An 18,799-nucleotide genomic window follows, 5' to 3' on the forward strand; every position below is an offset into this window, starting at 1 on the left:
CCCCAATTCCCCAGCGCTGTTCCCATCCCCCCAATTCCCCAATAAAAATCTTAAAAAAAAAAAAAATTTGGCAAAAGGGGAAGAGGATTAAGAGGAACAAATTTCCAGTTATAAAGTAAGTCATGGGGGTGCAATGTAAAAAAAGACAAAATGTAACAGCATTGCTTAAATCAGTTCTTAGTTCATTATTTTCTCTAACTCATAAATACTTTACATATGTAAATGTCTGTACATGTTTGAATGTAACTTTGAATCCTAAAATTCATCAATAGTCAGACAAAATATGAAGTCTTTAAAGTCAAAATCTCTTCTCACTAGAAAATGGTAAAATCTCTAGGATTTAACAGATATTTTGCATTAGTAGACAAATGGCCTGTGACGAAATACCACTAGATCAAAATATCTAGATCAGAATTCATTTCTACAAAAAAAAGGAAAGGGGATATAGATGATAGCTTATGATTCTGGGGGTTTTAAATTCCTATTAAGAATAATTTAACTCTGTATTGTCTGAGAACTTGTTCTAGGTTGTGAATTATATATATATATATATATTATTAAGTAATTATTACATAATCACAATTATAAAGTAGTATTTTTTATGAAAGAAAGCGTTGTGAAATAGCAGTAGGTAAATGAGAAAGGGTAAACAAACATTTCAATGAAAGCCTGTTGAAACCATGAGAACAAAAGGATCGGACTCTCACAGCCAAGATGTCAAAATCTGTGCCTGTCACTCATGCTAAGAGTAAGGTAAGTCAGTGACATTTCTGTCGCTGACAGAGTCAGAGATCTATCGCGGATGTAAAGTAGTACAAGGTCATTTGGGGTTCAGAACTTAAGGTCTTAATGAGCAAGGCAGGCTTCATAACTCTTTAAGCAGATGGCTGAAGAGTTCCTAGAAACTGATGTAACTGTAAAATTAGAAACCAAATAATTTATAATGTTTTCTTATGTCAGGATCATCTCAGGCGCACAGATTTATTCTGATGTCCTTGGAAAAATGTAGTTTTGATGGTTCCCTCATGTTCTGCCTCCCTGCCCCCTATCAGTGCTTGAATGGTTACAAAACTATTTGCATTCACAGCAGTAAATTGTGAGTTCACCGCCTAGAAACACTTGGGCACTATTACGAGGCATGATAAATTTTTTTATTTAGCACAGCAGTAATGGATTAAATAGGCCCCTAAAGAACTCAAAGAGTTCACACCTCTCCCTGGGTGCCCACGTTATGTAATCCTGCAGCGTAAAAGTGTCTCCAATGTTTAAGACCAGTAACATCATCACCTGCCAAGGGAGGCTTACAACCTAGTTTAATTAATTAATTCTTATAAAATATGCCCTCTGATACCACATGGTGGTTCTGTATAAGCTATTAAGTAAAGAGTCTTATTGAAAAGAGATTCTATATGTAAAGTACACAGCACATTCTGGGCCCTCAACAAATATTAGTTTTCTTCTTTTTTCATTTATTTACTAACAAAAAATTTTTAATAACTACATGTACTCAAAAGCAATTTTAGCGAATAAGATAATGTGACGTTTCAAAATGGCCTGGCTTGCCTCCTCCCCACAGAAATGAGATTAAACTCTCTCTACAAAACCCTCATAACTATACTGCCGCCATCTGTATAGCATTGTCCATCAATTTATTATTCTCCCATGAGCAATCTCCACATAAAAAAGACATTAAAGAACACATAAACTCTATGTAATATTCAAATTTATGGTCTAACACAATTAAAACCATAATAAAATTTGAAACAATTTTTATACCGCTGTTTTCAAAAATGAAAGAAAAGTAGAAGAAGATAGGAATAAGTGAGCAAAACACTAAATGTCTGTGGGATGTATCAATGAAAACACAGGGCTTAGCAGCTACCAAAGAGTACAGCTGAGTGAATATTTAAACATAGCAGCTCTCAAGAGTAGTATCCACCTCCCAGCACCAGCAGGTTTAATGATAATGGACAACGGTAGCATCGCGAGATCTAGGACTCACAGTAGCTCAGAAATAAGACAAACACTTCAAATGACCTACAGACAGCGATACTCAAGGAATGGTCTAAGCACTGGCACTACTCAAAGTTGGTTGGTCCATGGACTGTTACCATTCTACACATAAGAGCAGGCTTTTAGAAATTTTTGTAGGAATTTCATAGTTTATTGTGTCTGTTGAAACTAAAACAAAAAATTAGAGATTGAATTCTTTATGTCTTCTTTTATTTCGTGTTTCTGGTATCAGTCTGTAACCGATTTGGGGATGAGGGGAACCTGGGTGCTTCACAGTGGAAGGTCTGAGAAGCGCTGCTCTAGGGTGTGTATGGCACCCTCCCTCGAGTTTCCTGCCTGATTGCATGCAGTAAACAGAATGGCTCCACTGGAGGAAAAGGTAACAGCCCTGAGAAGCATCCATTCTTCAGCTTATGACAGGGGGCAAAGGGATCCTAAGAAAGACTAAATCCAAGGAAGATAATTGGGAGAAAAGGATTTCAAGTGGTGAAAAGGACATTGAAACCAACAGGACAAGTTATTAAGCGGAGAAATATCAAGAGAGGAGAAAACTACAGAAAAGAATGAACTCCATACTACTAGATTTCTACCAGAGGAATGAGGCGGTTTTGTTTTTTCTTAGAAAAGAATGAATGCCAACCGTCTGAAAAAGTACCAGCAACCTCCACTCAGTTTTCCAGTAAGGAAAATGTATGAGCCCTCCAGGAGATGGACTCTGCTCCTGAGGAAGCAACGTGGTTTGCACTCTCTGAAAGGGAGGAGGTCATATGCCGACATGGCTAATTAGTGGATATGCTGTCTTCCTGGAACATACGTTCCAAGAGGAGAAGAGGAATTGGCAAAGACTAATCACACCAGCGACCACAACCCACTTCTGATGACTCACTTCAGAACAAATTCATACAATCAGGCCCTTAAAAAGTATATCTTTAATCATGATGAAGAATGAGTATAAACCTAAAAAAATTAATAGGTTTAGGAATAGTTTTATCTCTTCCTCTCCCATGTTAAATGAACAAAAACAAACAAACAAAAACACACAAAAAAAGATACACCACCCATACAAATGTCTTCTGTCAAGGGACACAGTTTTTAACTTACCTTGTTACCATGTTCATTAGTTAAGTTGGAAACCATCAAAAAGCTATGTTGCTTCTAAAAATTAATTGTTTCATAAGAAAGATCTGGTCAGTGACAGAAAAGGGGCAAAAACTTTCTCCCAAGACACCAATGTCCTCTTAAAGTTCCTACTGGGGAAAAAAAGAGTTCTGAACAGCTAAAGGTATCACAAATGTCTGAGGAAATGCAGGTAAGGGACCAGACCCAGAGATTCAGATGAATGATCTAAAAAGGGATGGAAAACTCTAAACAATAAAACACTGTCTACATACAATTGAGAATTAAGGCTTTTAATGAAAAGTAATATGAGTGGCAATTATTGAAGGTATGAAAAACATGAGGGGAAGGTGAAGAAATAGGTAGGAGCCAGATCACGCAGAGCTTTATGTAACAAGCCCACTCAGTATGGCTTTTATTTTATATATAATTATAAGTTGCTAAGAGGGCTGGCCGAGTGGCTCACTGGTTTGAGAGCACGAACTCTGAGCAGCAGGGCCACCGGTTCGGATCCCACATAGGTCAGTGACACTGCGTCCTCTACAGCTAAGATGGTGAACAACAGCTCGACCTGGAGCTGGGCTGCCTTGAGTCACCAGCGACGGCGTAGGCTGCAGTGGGGCTGGCCGGCAGCTTGCGTGAGCTTTCATGAGCTGCTGTGAGCCACCGTGAGTGGCTGTCCAATGGCCTGCGATCAACTGCCTCACCCGGGAAGAGCACAACGATAATACCAACATGGGCCAGTTACGCGACGTCCTCCACAACTAGACTGAAGAACAAAAGGACAGCAACTTGTCTGTTCCCCTTCCCTGATTCCCCAATTAAAAAAAAAAAAAAAAAGTTGCTAAGAGAGTAAATATTAAAAGTTCTCACATACACACAAACACAGAGATAACTGTGTGAGGTGACAGACGTGTTAATTACCCTTGTTGTGATAAGCGTTTCACAATATATACATACGTGTATATTAAATCATCACATTGTACACCTTAAACTTACACAAAGTGATAGTCAATTATATTTCAATAAAGCCAGGGTTATCATCCAGTTTTCACGTTTACAGGTCATTCTGGTGTCTTGGAAAGGGACTGTAGGCAGCATAAGGGGAAAGGGAGAGACCAACTAGACATAGCTACAAATAGCCCCTCAAAGGAAATAACGGTCGGTGGCTTGGGCTAGAATAGAATCTCCATGTAGACAGAAAAGAAACATCTTGGCATTAGATATATTCTAGAGGTAGAACTGACAGGGTTAGGAAATTGGTTTCATTTGGGAGACACAAGAAAGGGGAAAAAAATCAAGGATGAGTCTTATACTTCTAGCTTCAGAAAGTAGGTTGACTAGTGGTCCTATTTATTGAGATCAGGAAGTTTGGGTAGGAGGGTAAAGAGAAAAATGAAATTAGGGTGATTCCAGAATAATATGACTATGATAGTGAGGGATTTGGGAATGAGATTTGATCCTATTATATGTTCTTACAAGCACCCTGTACTTTTCCTTCCCCACATTTAATGTTTTGCATATAAATTGTATGTATACATGCATACATTTAGATGTATATACATAATAGTGCAGAACTATTGTTCAACTTCTCTACTAGACTATAAACTCGATAAAGGCAGAGATGGAGTCTGGCTCACCAATGTGTCACTAGTACCTAGTACAGTACCTTTCACCTAATAGGTACTCAGGAATTATTTCCTGGATGAATGAATCAATGAATGTTAATCACACGAGAAACTTTTGAAGAAAAGGGATTTTTAGCCCTAGGAAGCTAGGACAGATGACTTCAAGTAACTAAGTGATTGTGCAGTAGAAGAAAAAGTAGACTATTTTGATAAGGTTCCAGATTGCAGAGATAAGACCCATGGGTAGAGGCTGAATTCAACCCCAGGCAAGGAAGCACTTTTGTTCGCCAAACCTGTATGACAAATTCAGTAGGCTACCTTACAAAGCAGTGAGCCCTCCATCACAACAAAAGGTGTCTGGCTGTTCCTTGGTAGGACCCTGTATGTCTCCAAAGGGCTCTAGAAAGGGAGCTCGACACTTATCCCACCATTCTTTCTTTAGCTACATTTCGGGTTAGGGAGGGGATACTCTTAAAGAAAGTGGAGCAAGGAATTAGTGTAGAAGGAAAAGATAGTGAGGCTTTAATGGCACAAATTTTACTGAGGGCTCAAGAACAAAACGGATTCAGCCAGTTGACTGAAATATCCATGGGGAGTGTTCTTCTCTTGATTACTGGGAAATCAAAGTTTTTATTCTGACAACTAAATAGCCAAGCAAAATGGAAACATTTAAATCCCACTTTGTCAAACTAGCAGAAATTACCAATTATCAGAGCTTTAGCTATAAAACAAGAACATTTTGTAAATAAGTCACAGGGATGTAATGTACAGCACAGGGAATATAGTCAATAATAACATAATTACTTTGCATGGTGATAGATGGTACTAGGCATATTGAAGTAATCACATCGTAAGGTATATAAATGTAGAATCACTATGTTGTATACCTAAAATTAATATACTATTGTATGCTGACTATAATTAAAAAAAAAAAACATTTTACAGATGAAATGGTTATGAAAATACCATCTTTCCTCCTTCATGGACTCATCAGTTCCATCAAAGAAACCCACTGACAACAGCTGTTTTAGCCTATAAAGTTTGGACTCAGGGAGTGCAACGCTTTTGAATCTGGGGCACCATGTGTAAAATCACTTTCTCACTCAAGACCATCAATCATACAAATTGCTTTCATTAAGAGCACAAGAAATAAAGCATAATCCCTCCATTTGGGGGCTTGTTTAATGGGATGGTTGCCAGCCCGTCTAAAAATATATACAAAAATCTCAATTCTTTAGGTTTCAGAGGAAAACTTCTCTATAGTGAAATTCAGTGTCTTCCTGGTGCCTTCTTCCATGACTTTTTAGCAGAAAGGAGCTATGGTTGTGATCTCCGAAGCCCAAATAATTTGGCAAGCCTTAGGGAAATGGGGAGACCTCACAGGCCTCGGTGTCCCAGGGGAAAGGTAAAACTGAAGTACTCAGGGTCTGGACTAGAAAGGTCTAGAATACAGAAATAGGCTCCCACATTGGTTAGAAGTCTATGACAGTTTACCCGTTTCTTCATGTGAGACATGAGGTCAGTGTTTCCCAGAGAACATTCCATGATCCTAATCAGTAGCCTCCCGCAAAGGAGCCCTCGGTGGCCCTGAGTAGCTTCATGCTAATGAGATGCACATGCCCTCTGTGCTATGGTCACACGTCATTCCCTGTGCAGCATTTACCTTCTACTGGAGAAAAGTGAGGTTGTTCAGCAGTGGCCTTACCTGTTTTTCCTGCTCCGCTTTCCCCAGTAATGAGAATACACTGGTCTTTATCTTGATCTCGCAGGGATCTGTATGCTTCATCTGACAGGGCAAAGCTGTCGGGGTTAATGAAAAAAAAATCCTTAAAATGCAGCTCATTGTTATGTGGGGTTTTTTTTTTGGGGGGGGGTGGGACCACAGACTTATTGGGGGGATGTATTTCTTTTTTTTTAATTAAATTGATTGGAATGACACTGGTTAGTAAAATTATATAGGTTTCAAGTGTACAATTCTATAATACATCATCTATATATTGCATTATGCGTTCACCACTCAAAGTCAATTCTCCTTCCATCACCATATTGTTGACCCCCCCTTCCCCTCTTCTACCACCTCCCCTGCCCCCTTACCCTCTGGTAGCCACTAAACTGTTGTCTGCGTCTATGAGTTTTTGTTTGTGGTATAAATATACAATGAAATATTACTCGGCCATAAGATAAGATGAAATACTGCCATTTGCAAGAACATGATGACTCTTGAGATTATCATGCTATGCAAAGCAAGGCACAAAAAGTCAAGAACCATGATTTCACTTATATGTGGGATGTAAAACTGAAAGCAACAAACAAACAAGACAAACAAAAACTTATAGACACTATTAAGTATTTACCACATGAAACTACAGGTCCCTTAAAGGGCCACTGATATGCTTTAGATAGAAAGCTGAGACATCACATTTTATTTCCTTCAAGTTCTTAAAGTAAATAAATAAACCATCCACCCTTTGAGGCCCATGTTACCTTTTCCCATGCATTCTCAATTAACCAAAATGGTCTTGATTTATTGTACTCTGGAGACATGCTTTATTTAATGCACATGCTATATATTTATGGTTCCTTTTACTAAAGTCTAGGCAATTCAGAGAACAAAGGAGAAAAATGTTATATCACACATCCACAACCAGATAATGTTGAGATTTTTCAGGATAATAAAATAGTTTCAAAATAATGAAAAAAAAAATCTTTCCAAACATTAGAAAAAACGCTATGAAATACCAAATGGCTGATATTATCATCACTAGGCTAAATATAGAACTTCTGCCTTCACAAAGAAATGACTAAAACTGCAAGGTCCGCCAGGGGCAAATGGTACTAGGGGTTTGCCAGTTCTTGTCCAATCCCAGGCCCCTCAAGCTTCTCACTATGCCCTATGATGACAAAGAGGCTTCTATCAAGCAAAGTCAGGCCAGTCCTCAGGTTGACCCACCCCTCCTCAGAATTTACAAATAGGATGAATTGCGCTCCCTTTAGCTAGCTGACAAATAATTTTAGCAATATGATAATGTATTTAAGATGGGTCAAGTTCTTCTCCTAATTCATTTATCAGCGAATACTTACTCAGAGTTTATCTTATGTCAAGAACATGCTGGGAATGTAAAGATAATTAAAACTCAGCCCTTCTCTCATGAGTTCTCAGTCAAAAGCAGGGGAGATACAAACAGAAAATGGCAACCCAGCAAGGTGACTGCAATGACAAAGATTATGTGCAGAACATTGCACACCTAGATAGGGACCTCAAGAACCTTAGAAGGTGGAAAAACCAGTCCTAAAGAATGCATTAGCAAGACAAAGGGCTCTTAGGTGAAAACTAAAGCCAAAAACTCCCAGTGGTGGGTTAAGGGGTTAAGAGCAGTTCTATGTTCCTAAAAGGCAAACATAAGTAAGGGACAGATGAGTGATGAGATAAATGGGCAGACTCCAAAGAGACGAAGAAAGATGACAGGGAGCCACCCCGCAGGCCTGCAAGCAGGGGAGAGGCACCCTGAGTCGGTAATCAGATCGTAATTAGCGCTAAAAATAGCACACACTGACTGTGTACCAACACTGCCCCCCAAGCCCTTTATATTTAATCAATTCAAATATCACAACAAAACTTTCAAGAATAAACTGTTACTAATTCATTTACGGATGATGAAACTATGGCATCAAGTGAGGTAACGCTGCCAGTGTGACACGGCAGAGCCAGAACTGAGCCGCCCCTGCTCTTGACCACTGGGCTACACCAGCTCTGCGTTTGGATCCATCACAGGGCCACAAAGGTGCACGAGAGAGTCAATCTGGAGCCAGGGAGACGGGTGAAAGGCTGGGATATAGGAAGGGTTTAAATTTGGCTGACCAGACCACACGGGGCCTCTCCATCAAGGACTTCGGCCTTCCTTCGGAAAGTGTGTGGAGCCTGTTACTACTGACAGTTTACTGAGCATTTTCAATATGCCAGGAGCTGAGTCACGTGTTCTCATACTCATAATCAGATTTAATCTTTAAAACAGTTCTGTGAAGGAAATGTTGGCCTCCTTAAAGAAAAATGATCCAACTGAGACTGACAGGTGACATGAGATGCCCGTGATCTCTTTCACTGGACGGTCATAACTGGAACCCAGAAATATTCATTCTCCTATGATTATCTGGGATGTTGTCTTTCACCCGGACTACGATGAGACCCTCAAGGAAGCCACTCCGAGTCTTATAGCCCCCACGTTGATAAATCCAATGCCTTGTACATAATAATGTACCCTAAATGCATTTGTTGAATGAATGAATACGAGAAAAAGAGAAAAAATAATGAAAATATCTGGAACAAGGGACTATTCTGAGTAACAAGTTGTTTTACCCTGTTTAGGTAAAGAGTGTACACTGATCTCTTCCTGCCCAGCTGGTCTTCCTCTCGTTCAAATGCCTGGGATTTCCTGGGCTCCAAAGCCACAGCTTACCACCTTGAGCAAGTCCTTCATTCGCTCTGGCTAAACTTCAGTTTCTTCCTGTACAAAATGGAGAATGGAGCCACTACTTGAGCTTAGAGGAGTAAATAAAAGTGTATAAAAGCACTTTAAAAGTGAGAGCCTTGCAAATATGTCTGAACTATTTCTGCATTATGATTAGTTATGCATGCCTCTTATCTTCTACCAGAGTGTAAGCTTTTCTGGGGCACAGGCTTTCTTTCTATCTAATTAACTTCTGTGCCATCCACAGAGCTATAAACATAAGACATCACCAGTACCACATTATGAACGAATGAGTGAGTGGACTCTCTCCAAGTACTGACAAAGTCAGTACTGGAGTAAGCTCCATGAAGAATGGTAAACAGGAAATCCATTTCTTCCATGACCTTCACGCAGGGAAGGAAAGCATTGCTTAGATTTCTTATTAGCCTTCCTCCCCTCCCACTCCTTCCACCTCCAGACAATAGTTCAGAGATGCCACTATCATAATCATCATTGTCAAAAAACACAGGAAAGCACATTAGGGTAAACACAAATGAACTATCCAACCATACATATTCGCCGACCTCTTCATGGGTTGGTTAATTCAGGTCTTTCCCCGGCTCCTGGGACTACAATTTAGCCTTATATATCCCACTCTTACTAGATCCCAAGTGATGCACAATGACTTCTACCATGAATAACCACTATGATTTTGTGTGTGCATGTACATGTGAACATACACACAGCTTCAGAACATCACACGCCTCTGCCATGGATTTACTTCATCTCGAAACTCCTAAGCTGAACACACTTTTTTCTTGTCTGTCCAAACAGGTACGTTAACTGTTGTCCCCAAAACTGGGCTTGATTCATCTAATGGAAGTGTATTTGAATATGAGATAAAGGCAAAAAGGAATAGTTGTTTTTTCAGGATTCTACAGAGCCCTGATTTCAAATTGCCAGGAAAATTTACCAACTGAAGCACTTAAGCACTGGGAAAACTGGACTGCACTACTGGCACCCGACCTCATGCACAGCATACTTATTTCATAGAAACACAGATCCTGACTTCCCTTTTCCAAAAAACGACAAAGGTAGTCCCTGAAGGACGCTAGCCCCCATTCCAATCTCGTTCTCCTTTTCTCTGGCAACATGAGCACGTACCCATCACCAAGGCCCACATTTATAACTATAAACTGAAACCACATGCCAGTCTTCCAAACCACTCTATAATTAAGGAACCTAAATAAATCTTTAGAGAAGTTTTTACTTAAAAACAGTTGTGACCCATATGCTTCACATTATTTTGTGAGCATGTCAGCATTGTTATTTACCACACACAAAAATGAAGGATTATATAATGACGATAACGTAAGGGGCAAGCATGGTTTTTATCTCACCACATCAAGAGCCTGGTTTCATCCACTTCTTCTGTCCTCTAGTTGAGCTCTAAGAATAGAGATGGCCTGGTGTTTGAATGTAAGTGTCCCCTTCAGTTCCAGATCAGCTCAGCGGCTGTTCTGTTCGTGGAGAGCCAAACTTTCCCAGCACCAAGTTATGTTCACTGCACGTTTCCAAACAGCTGTACCTATTGCGTTTAAGTTTTAGAAGTTTGGTTTGGGGCTCATCTGTTATTTTCCGTCAGGGCAGAATGTTGGGTTGCATGTTCAAAATTATCTAGCTGGTATTTACGTTCCTCCTCCATCTTATTTCTGTTCAGAATGTTAATCCCCACAGTGGCTCTTGCTTTCACGGTCATCAGGGAAGTGGCCAGGCTGCCTTTCCCAAAGCTCCACGCCCTCCACCCTGTCATTTTCTTTCCAAGTTTATTTCACCTACAGTGCAAAGCAGAAAAGATGCTCTGACACCAAATATATCACCACCACCACCTAAAGCTTGTGTTCTTGCAAGCATACTCTTATTTTTGAGTCTCTCTGGCTCTCCCGTAATAAGTTGTATGAGAAATCATTCTCTAAAGCAGTCCAATCCTTTCTGAAGACTTTTAGTTGGTCATCTCCAATAGCCAAAGTTTTTAACTGAACAAAATTTGTCTCAGGGAACTTTCCTAAACTTAGATAACTATTTCTACCTTTTTATTTCTTGACTTTTTCTTCAAAAGCTTTCAAAATGCTATCCCCTTTCACTCAATCCTGATCCTACAATACTTTCAAGTTACACTAGGGAAATTTTGCTTGGGAATGTAACCCTCTTAAAATAGCTCAGTCTCAAAATTCTCATCTACAATTGAGATCTACAAATCTCAACTATTTCTTTCCTTCCCAACTCTGGTTAAGCACTAAAAACTGTGTTTCTAAAACTAAGTAACAAAAAATACGTATTTTAAAAAAATTCCTAACCTCCAACTGTTCCACCAATTTCTAACTTCATACTGAACTTGATCAAGGGCTGACGTAGTCCACAAGAAGGGAATGGAAGAGAAGGAAAAGGAGAAAAGAAATTATGTGTGGTATGCTTTGCGTGGTAACCTTCAGGGGTGTTTGTTTATTTGTTTTTTTATTTTTAAGGAGAAGCACAATATTGGCCTTCCTTGCAAAATACTATTATAGAGATTTGTATAATTGTCTGGTATTCTTAATTCAGAAAACGTTCATCCACTTGAAACATATCACCTTGATAAATTAAGTGTTATGCCCTTCTACCAGACATTCTCCTCTAACATCTGAAGGGGAAACATCAGGAAAAGTAAGTCTTCATAGTTATTTATTACAAATGACTATGACTTTTTGTCCTGGAAAGCTTTATTACATTTGAGTCCTATGTCAATATAAACATGGTAAATTAATACATTTACAACAATCCAGTTATCTCCTCATAGACACAACATTGGTAAGCATTCCTAACGATCTAATAAGCCTTAGAACAACAGAAGATAGAAAACAAAAGTAAGCCTCTCTTCAAAACAAATAACAACGGGCAAAAGGTACACAATAAAGTGCAAAAGAAAAGAATATGAAAACAAACATCAAGAACAAATTGGAGGGAGATGGGTGGTAAACAGACCTAAATGGTTGTGAGGTTTCTCTATTTTACATGAAGTGGTACAATATTAATTCTATGTGGACCTTGAAAATTTAAGAATGTATATTGCAATACCCAGAACAACCACTAAGATAAGAACACAAAGAGCAACAAAAATAACAAACTAAAAAATTGCAATGGAATTCTAAAAAAAAAACATTCAAATAATCCAAATGAAGGCAGGAAAAGAGAAACAAACACAAAGGAGACAAGTGGAAAATTATTAAGTGGTAGACCTAAATGCAACCACATAAATTACATTACATGTTAATGGACCAAATACACCAATTAAAAGGCTGAGAATGTTAGAATGGATATAAAAGCAAAACCCAATTACACGCTGCCTGTGGGAGTCACACTTAAAATATAAAGACATACGTAGGCTGAAAGGAAATAAGCAGAAAAAGATATATCATGTAAAATAATTGGTCAAAAAGAAACCAAAAAACCCTGCATTGTACTTTTCTCTTTATACATCTAAAGTCAAAGAGGCCCCTAGTTACCATCTCAATATAAGAAGGATGCTGTACCTTGGCATAACATATGGCAGAGTGCAGGTCAGACTTAATTATCTTAAAAATGAGCTAAAATCATTTTTCTAAGAATATTTTATCAACACTAAATTTTCTAAGTTCATATACATTCTTATATCCTAAACATAAGTAGCTACACTGCTTTCTTTTGGCTACATAATTGAAAAGGTTTGTTTCCATTAGCCACAAACAAAAATAATCTCTTGAGGGATGAATCATTTTAAGATGACATCTGTTCTGAAGCGACAATGGTAAAACATCAAATAAAACTCAAAAGTCAGGCTTTAAAAAAGTACATAATAAAAAGGCACAGAAAGTTTATTCTTCCTTTAAAATTACATTGGTTTTCAAAAAACAGACTCCACAGTATCTTTGTGAAATTTCATAGGTTGTCTGAATCAACCTCGATGTACCCCAGGTCTCTCATTATTTTTTTATGGGTCACTCAAACATATTTTTAATCTTGATGGTCAAATGGAACTGCTAAGGGGACTGAAACCCTGTATCTGAGTGCTTTGTGCATGTAAAATGGCTCACATGTATTATCATGTTTCATGGAGCAACAGAAATCCCTGTGGAATTGGTTGAGAACTTTGTATAATATACAGTATTAGAATTTACAAACAAAGCTCTTTATTTCAAAAAGTCACATGTAGTTACAAATTATAATGCAAAACCAACAGCAAAGAGCACTTCAGGGATAATCTCCCTTCAAGGTTTTAGAAATGTTCTTTATAATCCATTTTGTGATGAAGAAGCTTTGTGGCACACCCAAATTCTTCCAACCCCATGGGCCTCATCATTATCAAATGGAGCTCCTCAAGTCTACCCAGTCCCGGGCCAGCTGGCTGAAAGTCACCTGACAGAGTAAACACCTTCCTTCTACTGAAAACAGATGGATAGGAAGGCAGGCTAGATCCAGAGGTGACTCTTTCTCAAAGGTGGACTGCAAAAGCCAGGTATTGCAGACATGCATTAGGAAGTAGATAAGAGGCTGAAAGAGACTCAATTATTTCAGGAAGGAAAAGGACTGGACTTGATCTGAGATCAAGTAAGGCGGAAACATCTGCCTTTGGGGCCTAGAAGCTGCTCTTTGGAATTTAGTAGCACTCCCTGGTGCTGTGGAAAACTTCCTTCTGAAAATGGTGCCCTGAACACGGAACACAACCAGGGGAAAGCCCTCCACAGGGGGCAGCATCCTGCCTCAGGCTTGGCAACCAGTCAAAAGCAAAGAGACTGATTCCACTTTATCTGTCTTTGCTGCTATAGGGACTAGGAGCATGAATGATTCTACTGTCTTTTTGTCTTTTTTTTTTTTAATTTTATTTATTGGGGAACAGTGTTTTTCCAGGACTCAGCAGCTCCAAGTTGAGTAGTTGTTTCAACCTAGTTGTGGGGGTCATGGGGATCAAAACGACAACCTTGGTGTTACGAGCACTGCGCTCTAACCAACTGAGCTAACTGGCCGCCCCGGCTCTAAGTCGAGTAGTTGTTTCACTCTAGTTGTGGAGGGTGCATCTCAGTGGTTCATGTGGGAATCGAACCGATAACCTTGGTGTTATGAGCACTGAGCTCTCACCAACTGAGCTAACTGGCCACCCCTGGCTCTAATGTCTTGAATCAATCCCCTAATAACAAAAATGGAAGAGTGTGTGAAGGCTAGAGACCATCCACAAGGGCAGGGTCCCCAAAGAGTTCATGGGGACTCTGTGTACTCACTGTGTGGGTTACGAGGACAATGATTAAGAGAATCTGTTCTCTAGAAGCTTAAAAATCTAACAGGAAAGACACTTAAGTTCCCCCAAGAAAGGGAATGTGAGAAGGTAGTTAACACATTACCAATCTCCTAAACACATTTAGAAAAGGAAAAAACGACTTTTCCTGAGAGAAGCGTGTCATAGAAAGCTGCAAAACCTGAACTCCCAAGGCATATCCAAGGACATAGGTTGGGTGGACACAGTGAGCAAGGAGGAAATTATGTTATTTCCCCTATCCAGAAATTAACAAAACACACCTGATTTGGGGGAAAAAAACAAATATACAATCAAATTCAATAGGCCCATAAAATATTTTTAGTATCTCTTAACAAAAGAATACTAACAATCATCTTTTATTACTCGACTCAAAAAATAATTACACAGTGTTACACTCTACAAGAACAGCCTTTTCTGCTCAAAGTGAATACAATTAAACAAATTCCCAACATAACTATTTCCTTTTTTTTTTTTTGGCAATTAATTTCAGTCAGTTTTTATGATTTTATTAAGGGTAACTAAATCCCGGACACACCTATCATCCCAAGGGAGGTTACTCCAAAGACTTTCCTAATTATCCTTGGGAATTATTTTACTCGTTAAAGTAAAAAGAATGATTTGAAGTTCTCAAAATGCTAACTGATTTTTCAGGTAGATGTTGCTTCCTACAGATTTAAGGCCTTTAAGAGTACCACCTTGTATGCAACTTCGGGGTCTTCATCTTTGTTTAACTTTGAAACACACATTCTGATCTAAGCTACTGTACATCTACATCCCAAATGGTCAGATTGTTCAGTTAAGCGAGCCTTTCACATGTACAACACTCAAATGTAAAGCACTTTTGACTCTGATAACCCCAAGTGCCTGCTATGTACACAGAATGCGATGAAGTGAGGTCTCAGCTTCCCTCCAGCAGAAGGGGGACACATAGGAATGCTCATCCACAGTAGAAGACACTGGGCTGGGGACCCCTTGTGTGGCACTGGGTCCTGAAAAGTGCAGAGAAATCTGGCTGTGGTTGTCACAGAAGGCACTGGGTGTAGATGGCATCTGAGTGGGAACCCCAGGCACACACTGGTTTGGTTCATTAAAAAAAAAAAAAAAAAAGAAAGAAAATGCACAAAGGAGAGAGGGAGTGGGCAGTGGCAGAAGGTTATCAACTGCTTCAGGCTTTGATCTGTGTTTCCAGGCTCACAGGGCCTGCGCACAGGGTGCTTATAAAGCACACTACCTAGAGTCTGAAGTAGAGCTGGCACTCAAAAAAGGACTGAAAGACCAGCTGAGGCCAAGTTTGCACGTTTACCTTATAGAATCAAGGTCACAAATCTATTCACATTTTAAAGACTGAGATCTGCCACCACTTCATAGAGTGGATTCAAAACTTAATAAAATAAACCAATATTAACAAGGTGCCTGGTTATAAAAAGATACACGCAAATATATACCTACACAGACCACTGTGTACAAACAATGGAATTGCTGGGGTTGCATATATAATTGGAAGGAGGAAAGTGAATTGGCAAAATAATAATAATAATACTTCCTGGTTATGAGCTAAATTCTATCATGATGCTGTATGGGAGGAACCATTTTGGAAGTAATTTTAAGATAATTCAGTATTCATTCATTTAATAAACATTCTATGGGCCTGGACAAGTGTCAGGTAGAATACAAAGGCTACCATCAGGCGAACGAAATCATGTACTATCTAACTATTGGGTTGCTGGAAAAGTCATGACGCATTTTTGCACCGAAAAACATCGAAAAAATACATCATGACTTTTCCGACAACCCAATAGATAATAATTTAGTCATTTGATGACATGTCATTTGGTCTATGGGGCTTAAAAATAAAACTAAAATGAAACAAAACAACAAAAAAACCTTTCCCTAAAGCATGAAAGGGATACTGGTACCAGAAAAATAATACTTTTGAATTAAAATTTTGCGTCTTCTCTGCCTGCCAGGCACCCAAAACCATTCACATCCACCCCTTCCTCGCTTCTCCGTCTCCCGCTTTTTATTGCCTTAGGAAACTTCCTCATTTCTGGTCTGAACTCCAGTAACCCCTAAAGGAGTTTTCTATATTCACGCAGGACTTTTTCACAAGCCACCTTAATACAATGCTGTCAAAATATGGCATTTTTCATTACCATGACTCTTTCTCCATTCCTATTCCTGTCCTCAATGCAGCCAGATTTAACTCCTTGCTGTTATATATTTCTGTAATGAAGTTTTTTCCCCTAAATTTGTTAAAACGCAAAGCAAAGGTTGTGTCTTTCCTGTCCTCCATAACTACGGCCCTAGGTTGTCTCTGATTTTAAGTATCAGGCATTATTTTAGTTAGGCACCAGAGAAGTGTCAGAAGCATGTCTGAGGATTTCCTAGGGAGTCTGGACTGAGCAGCAGTGACCCTAATGTGGTCCACAGGCTCCTCCCCCCACCCCCCACACACCAGGGTTTCATCAGTACCTATGCAAATACGGTTTGCAAATTCAAGATAGAGACAAAACGCAGAGGCCTTTCCTCTAGACTTCCAAACAGAAAACAAATGATTTCTGTTATTACACAGCCACATCCACGTCCTAATTTGAAAAAGAAACTCAGCGACTGAAGAAGAGAGGACATCAGACAGTTGCAAGTCAGGCCATCAAGACAGAAGCCCCCTCGGAGAATGAGCAGGCTCCGTGCGTGCTCGGAGTGACTGACAGCCCTCTCTGGGAGGACCTACTGCGGTGAAAAGGGATGAATACTCCTTATCTGGGTGTGTCTTCCAGAGGTTCTCACTCCTTATCCTAGTCCTGATCCCCACCTTAAGGAAGGGGCTTCAATGAGAACATAAGGAAGGCTTACGATGCCAGTAGGTCTGTTTTGCACAGTATTTGGTTACTATTTTTATTTTTATGTGATTTTTTTTTTAATGCTGCCTTTAAAAAAAAAATGGCTTCAAAGTGACCACGTAAGAATGGGTAAACCAAAAATACCACATGCCACTGGGCCGGCAGGCTGGCTTCCCTGCAATGCTCCTTCTAAAATGCACCCAAGTCACTCCTTCCTTGGCAAGCTTTGCTGGCTCTCCACCATTCTGGCAAGAGTTTGGCCCGGGACCTTCGGCAGGGGATGATGAAACAAACAGCAAAGCTTTGAGCTACTGCTAACTGCTAGAGGAAGATTTAATGCTGCTACACAAAGTGCCTTGAGCCTCACAAAAGGGTCGGAAACAACCCATATCATGCCATCACACAGAAAGCACAGCTCCAAAATGAACCCAAATATGGAGCACTCAAACATCTGCTTTCCAGTTTTTCAAGCCATGTCCACTAAGTCTGCACACTGGCCACAAGAAAATGACTGCTCACATTGTCACCTACACAGATCACATATATATTTAAGAGAAACACTCGGATCTGCAAGCAGGCAGTTAGCATTTATTACGTGCCTGCGAGGGGTGAGAGGGGAGTCATCTGATCAAGGCTTTGTCCTTAAAGACCAAACTTTGAGAAACTAAGAATAAAGTCCTGAAAAAACCAGCAATAACCCTCCCAGGTCAGCAGGGTAGAAAGGAGACCCCAGATGAGAACAGACCCCGCCCCGAGGCCGCCCCGAGGCGCTCTGGGTACAAATAACTGGGTCCTTGAGAGCTATGCATAGTGCTGGTATTCGTTCTTTTACAGAATATTTAAGCTGAAGATTCATGTAAATACAGACTGGTTTCTGGTTACCCAAAGAGGTCAAAAGCAGGCAGGTTACACACACAGAATCCAATCTCTAAAAGCTTCATTTCTCACTGGTGTGCTACAGATTACAAAGCAAGCAAGGCCCTTCCCAGGAACGGGTCCATCTCACCTGACTCATCTCCCCGCCAATGCCCTTCCACCCATTGTCCCCACCAAACACCTTCTCTTGGAAAGCGCTTGATGATTCCCCTCGTTCCAGAAACCACTTGCCTATACACCCATAAAATCCCATTTATACATCTAGTATGCCTTTCGCACGTGGTGTTTTCATTTTTGAAGACTTTTGGGCTTACAGTTTCTTTACCTTGAAAGCAGGAATAATGACCCACCATCTCTGTGCCTGACACAGGATGCTTGTATGCTCAGAATAAATTTGTGGAAGGAATCCTAGCACAGTCTTGCCTCCTATTCGTGCAAGACTAACAAAATGGGGCTGGCCGAGTGGCGCGTTGGTTAAGAGCTGGCTTGGGACGCCAGAGGGCCCCGGTTCGGATCCCACATATGAGGGCCAGTGACACTGCCCTCTACAGCTAA

The 18,799-nt window shown here is 39.9% G+C and overlaps 1 protein-coding gene across 4 annotated transcripts in view; it reads right to left on the minus strand.

The window, feature by feature from the left end:
* The window catches only part of MYO1B (myosin IB), a 172,493-nt gene that overhangs the window by 81,938 nt on the left and 71,756 nt on the right, over positions 1-18,799 (minus strand). For all 4 annotated transcript variants that reach the window (XM_019662350.1, XM_019662352.1, XM_019662351.1 and 1 more), the window contains exon 4: positions 6,463-6,557. In XM_019662350.1, the coding sequence (XP_019517895.1) occupies positions 6,463-6,557 (95 nt within the window). The remainder of the gene's footprint in view (positions 1-6,462; positions 6,558-18,799) is intronic.

Source organism: Hipposideros armiger, unplaced genomic scaffold (genome assembly GCF_001890085.2).
Source record: "Hipposideros armiger isolate ML-2016 unplaced genomic scaffold, ASM189008v1 scaffold_372, whole genome shotgun sequence".
NCBI classification, from domain to species: Eukaryota; Metazoa; Chordata; class Mammalia; order Chiroptera; family Hipposideridae; genus Hipposideros; species Hipposideros armiger.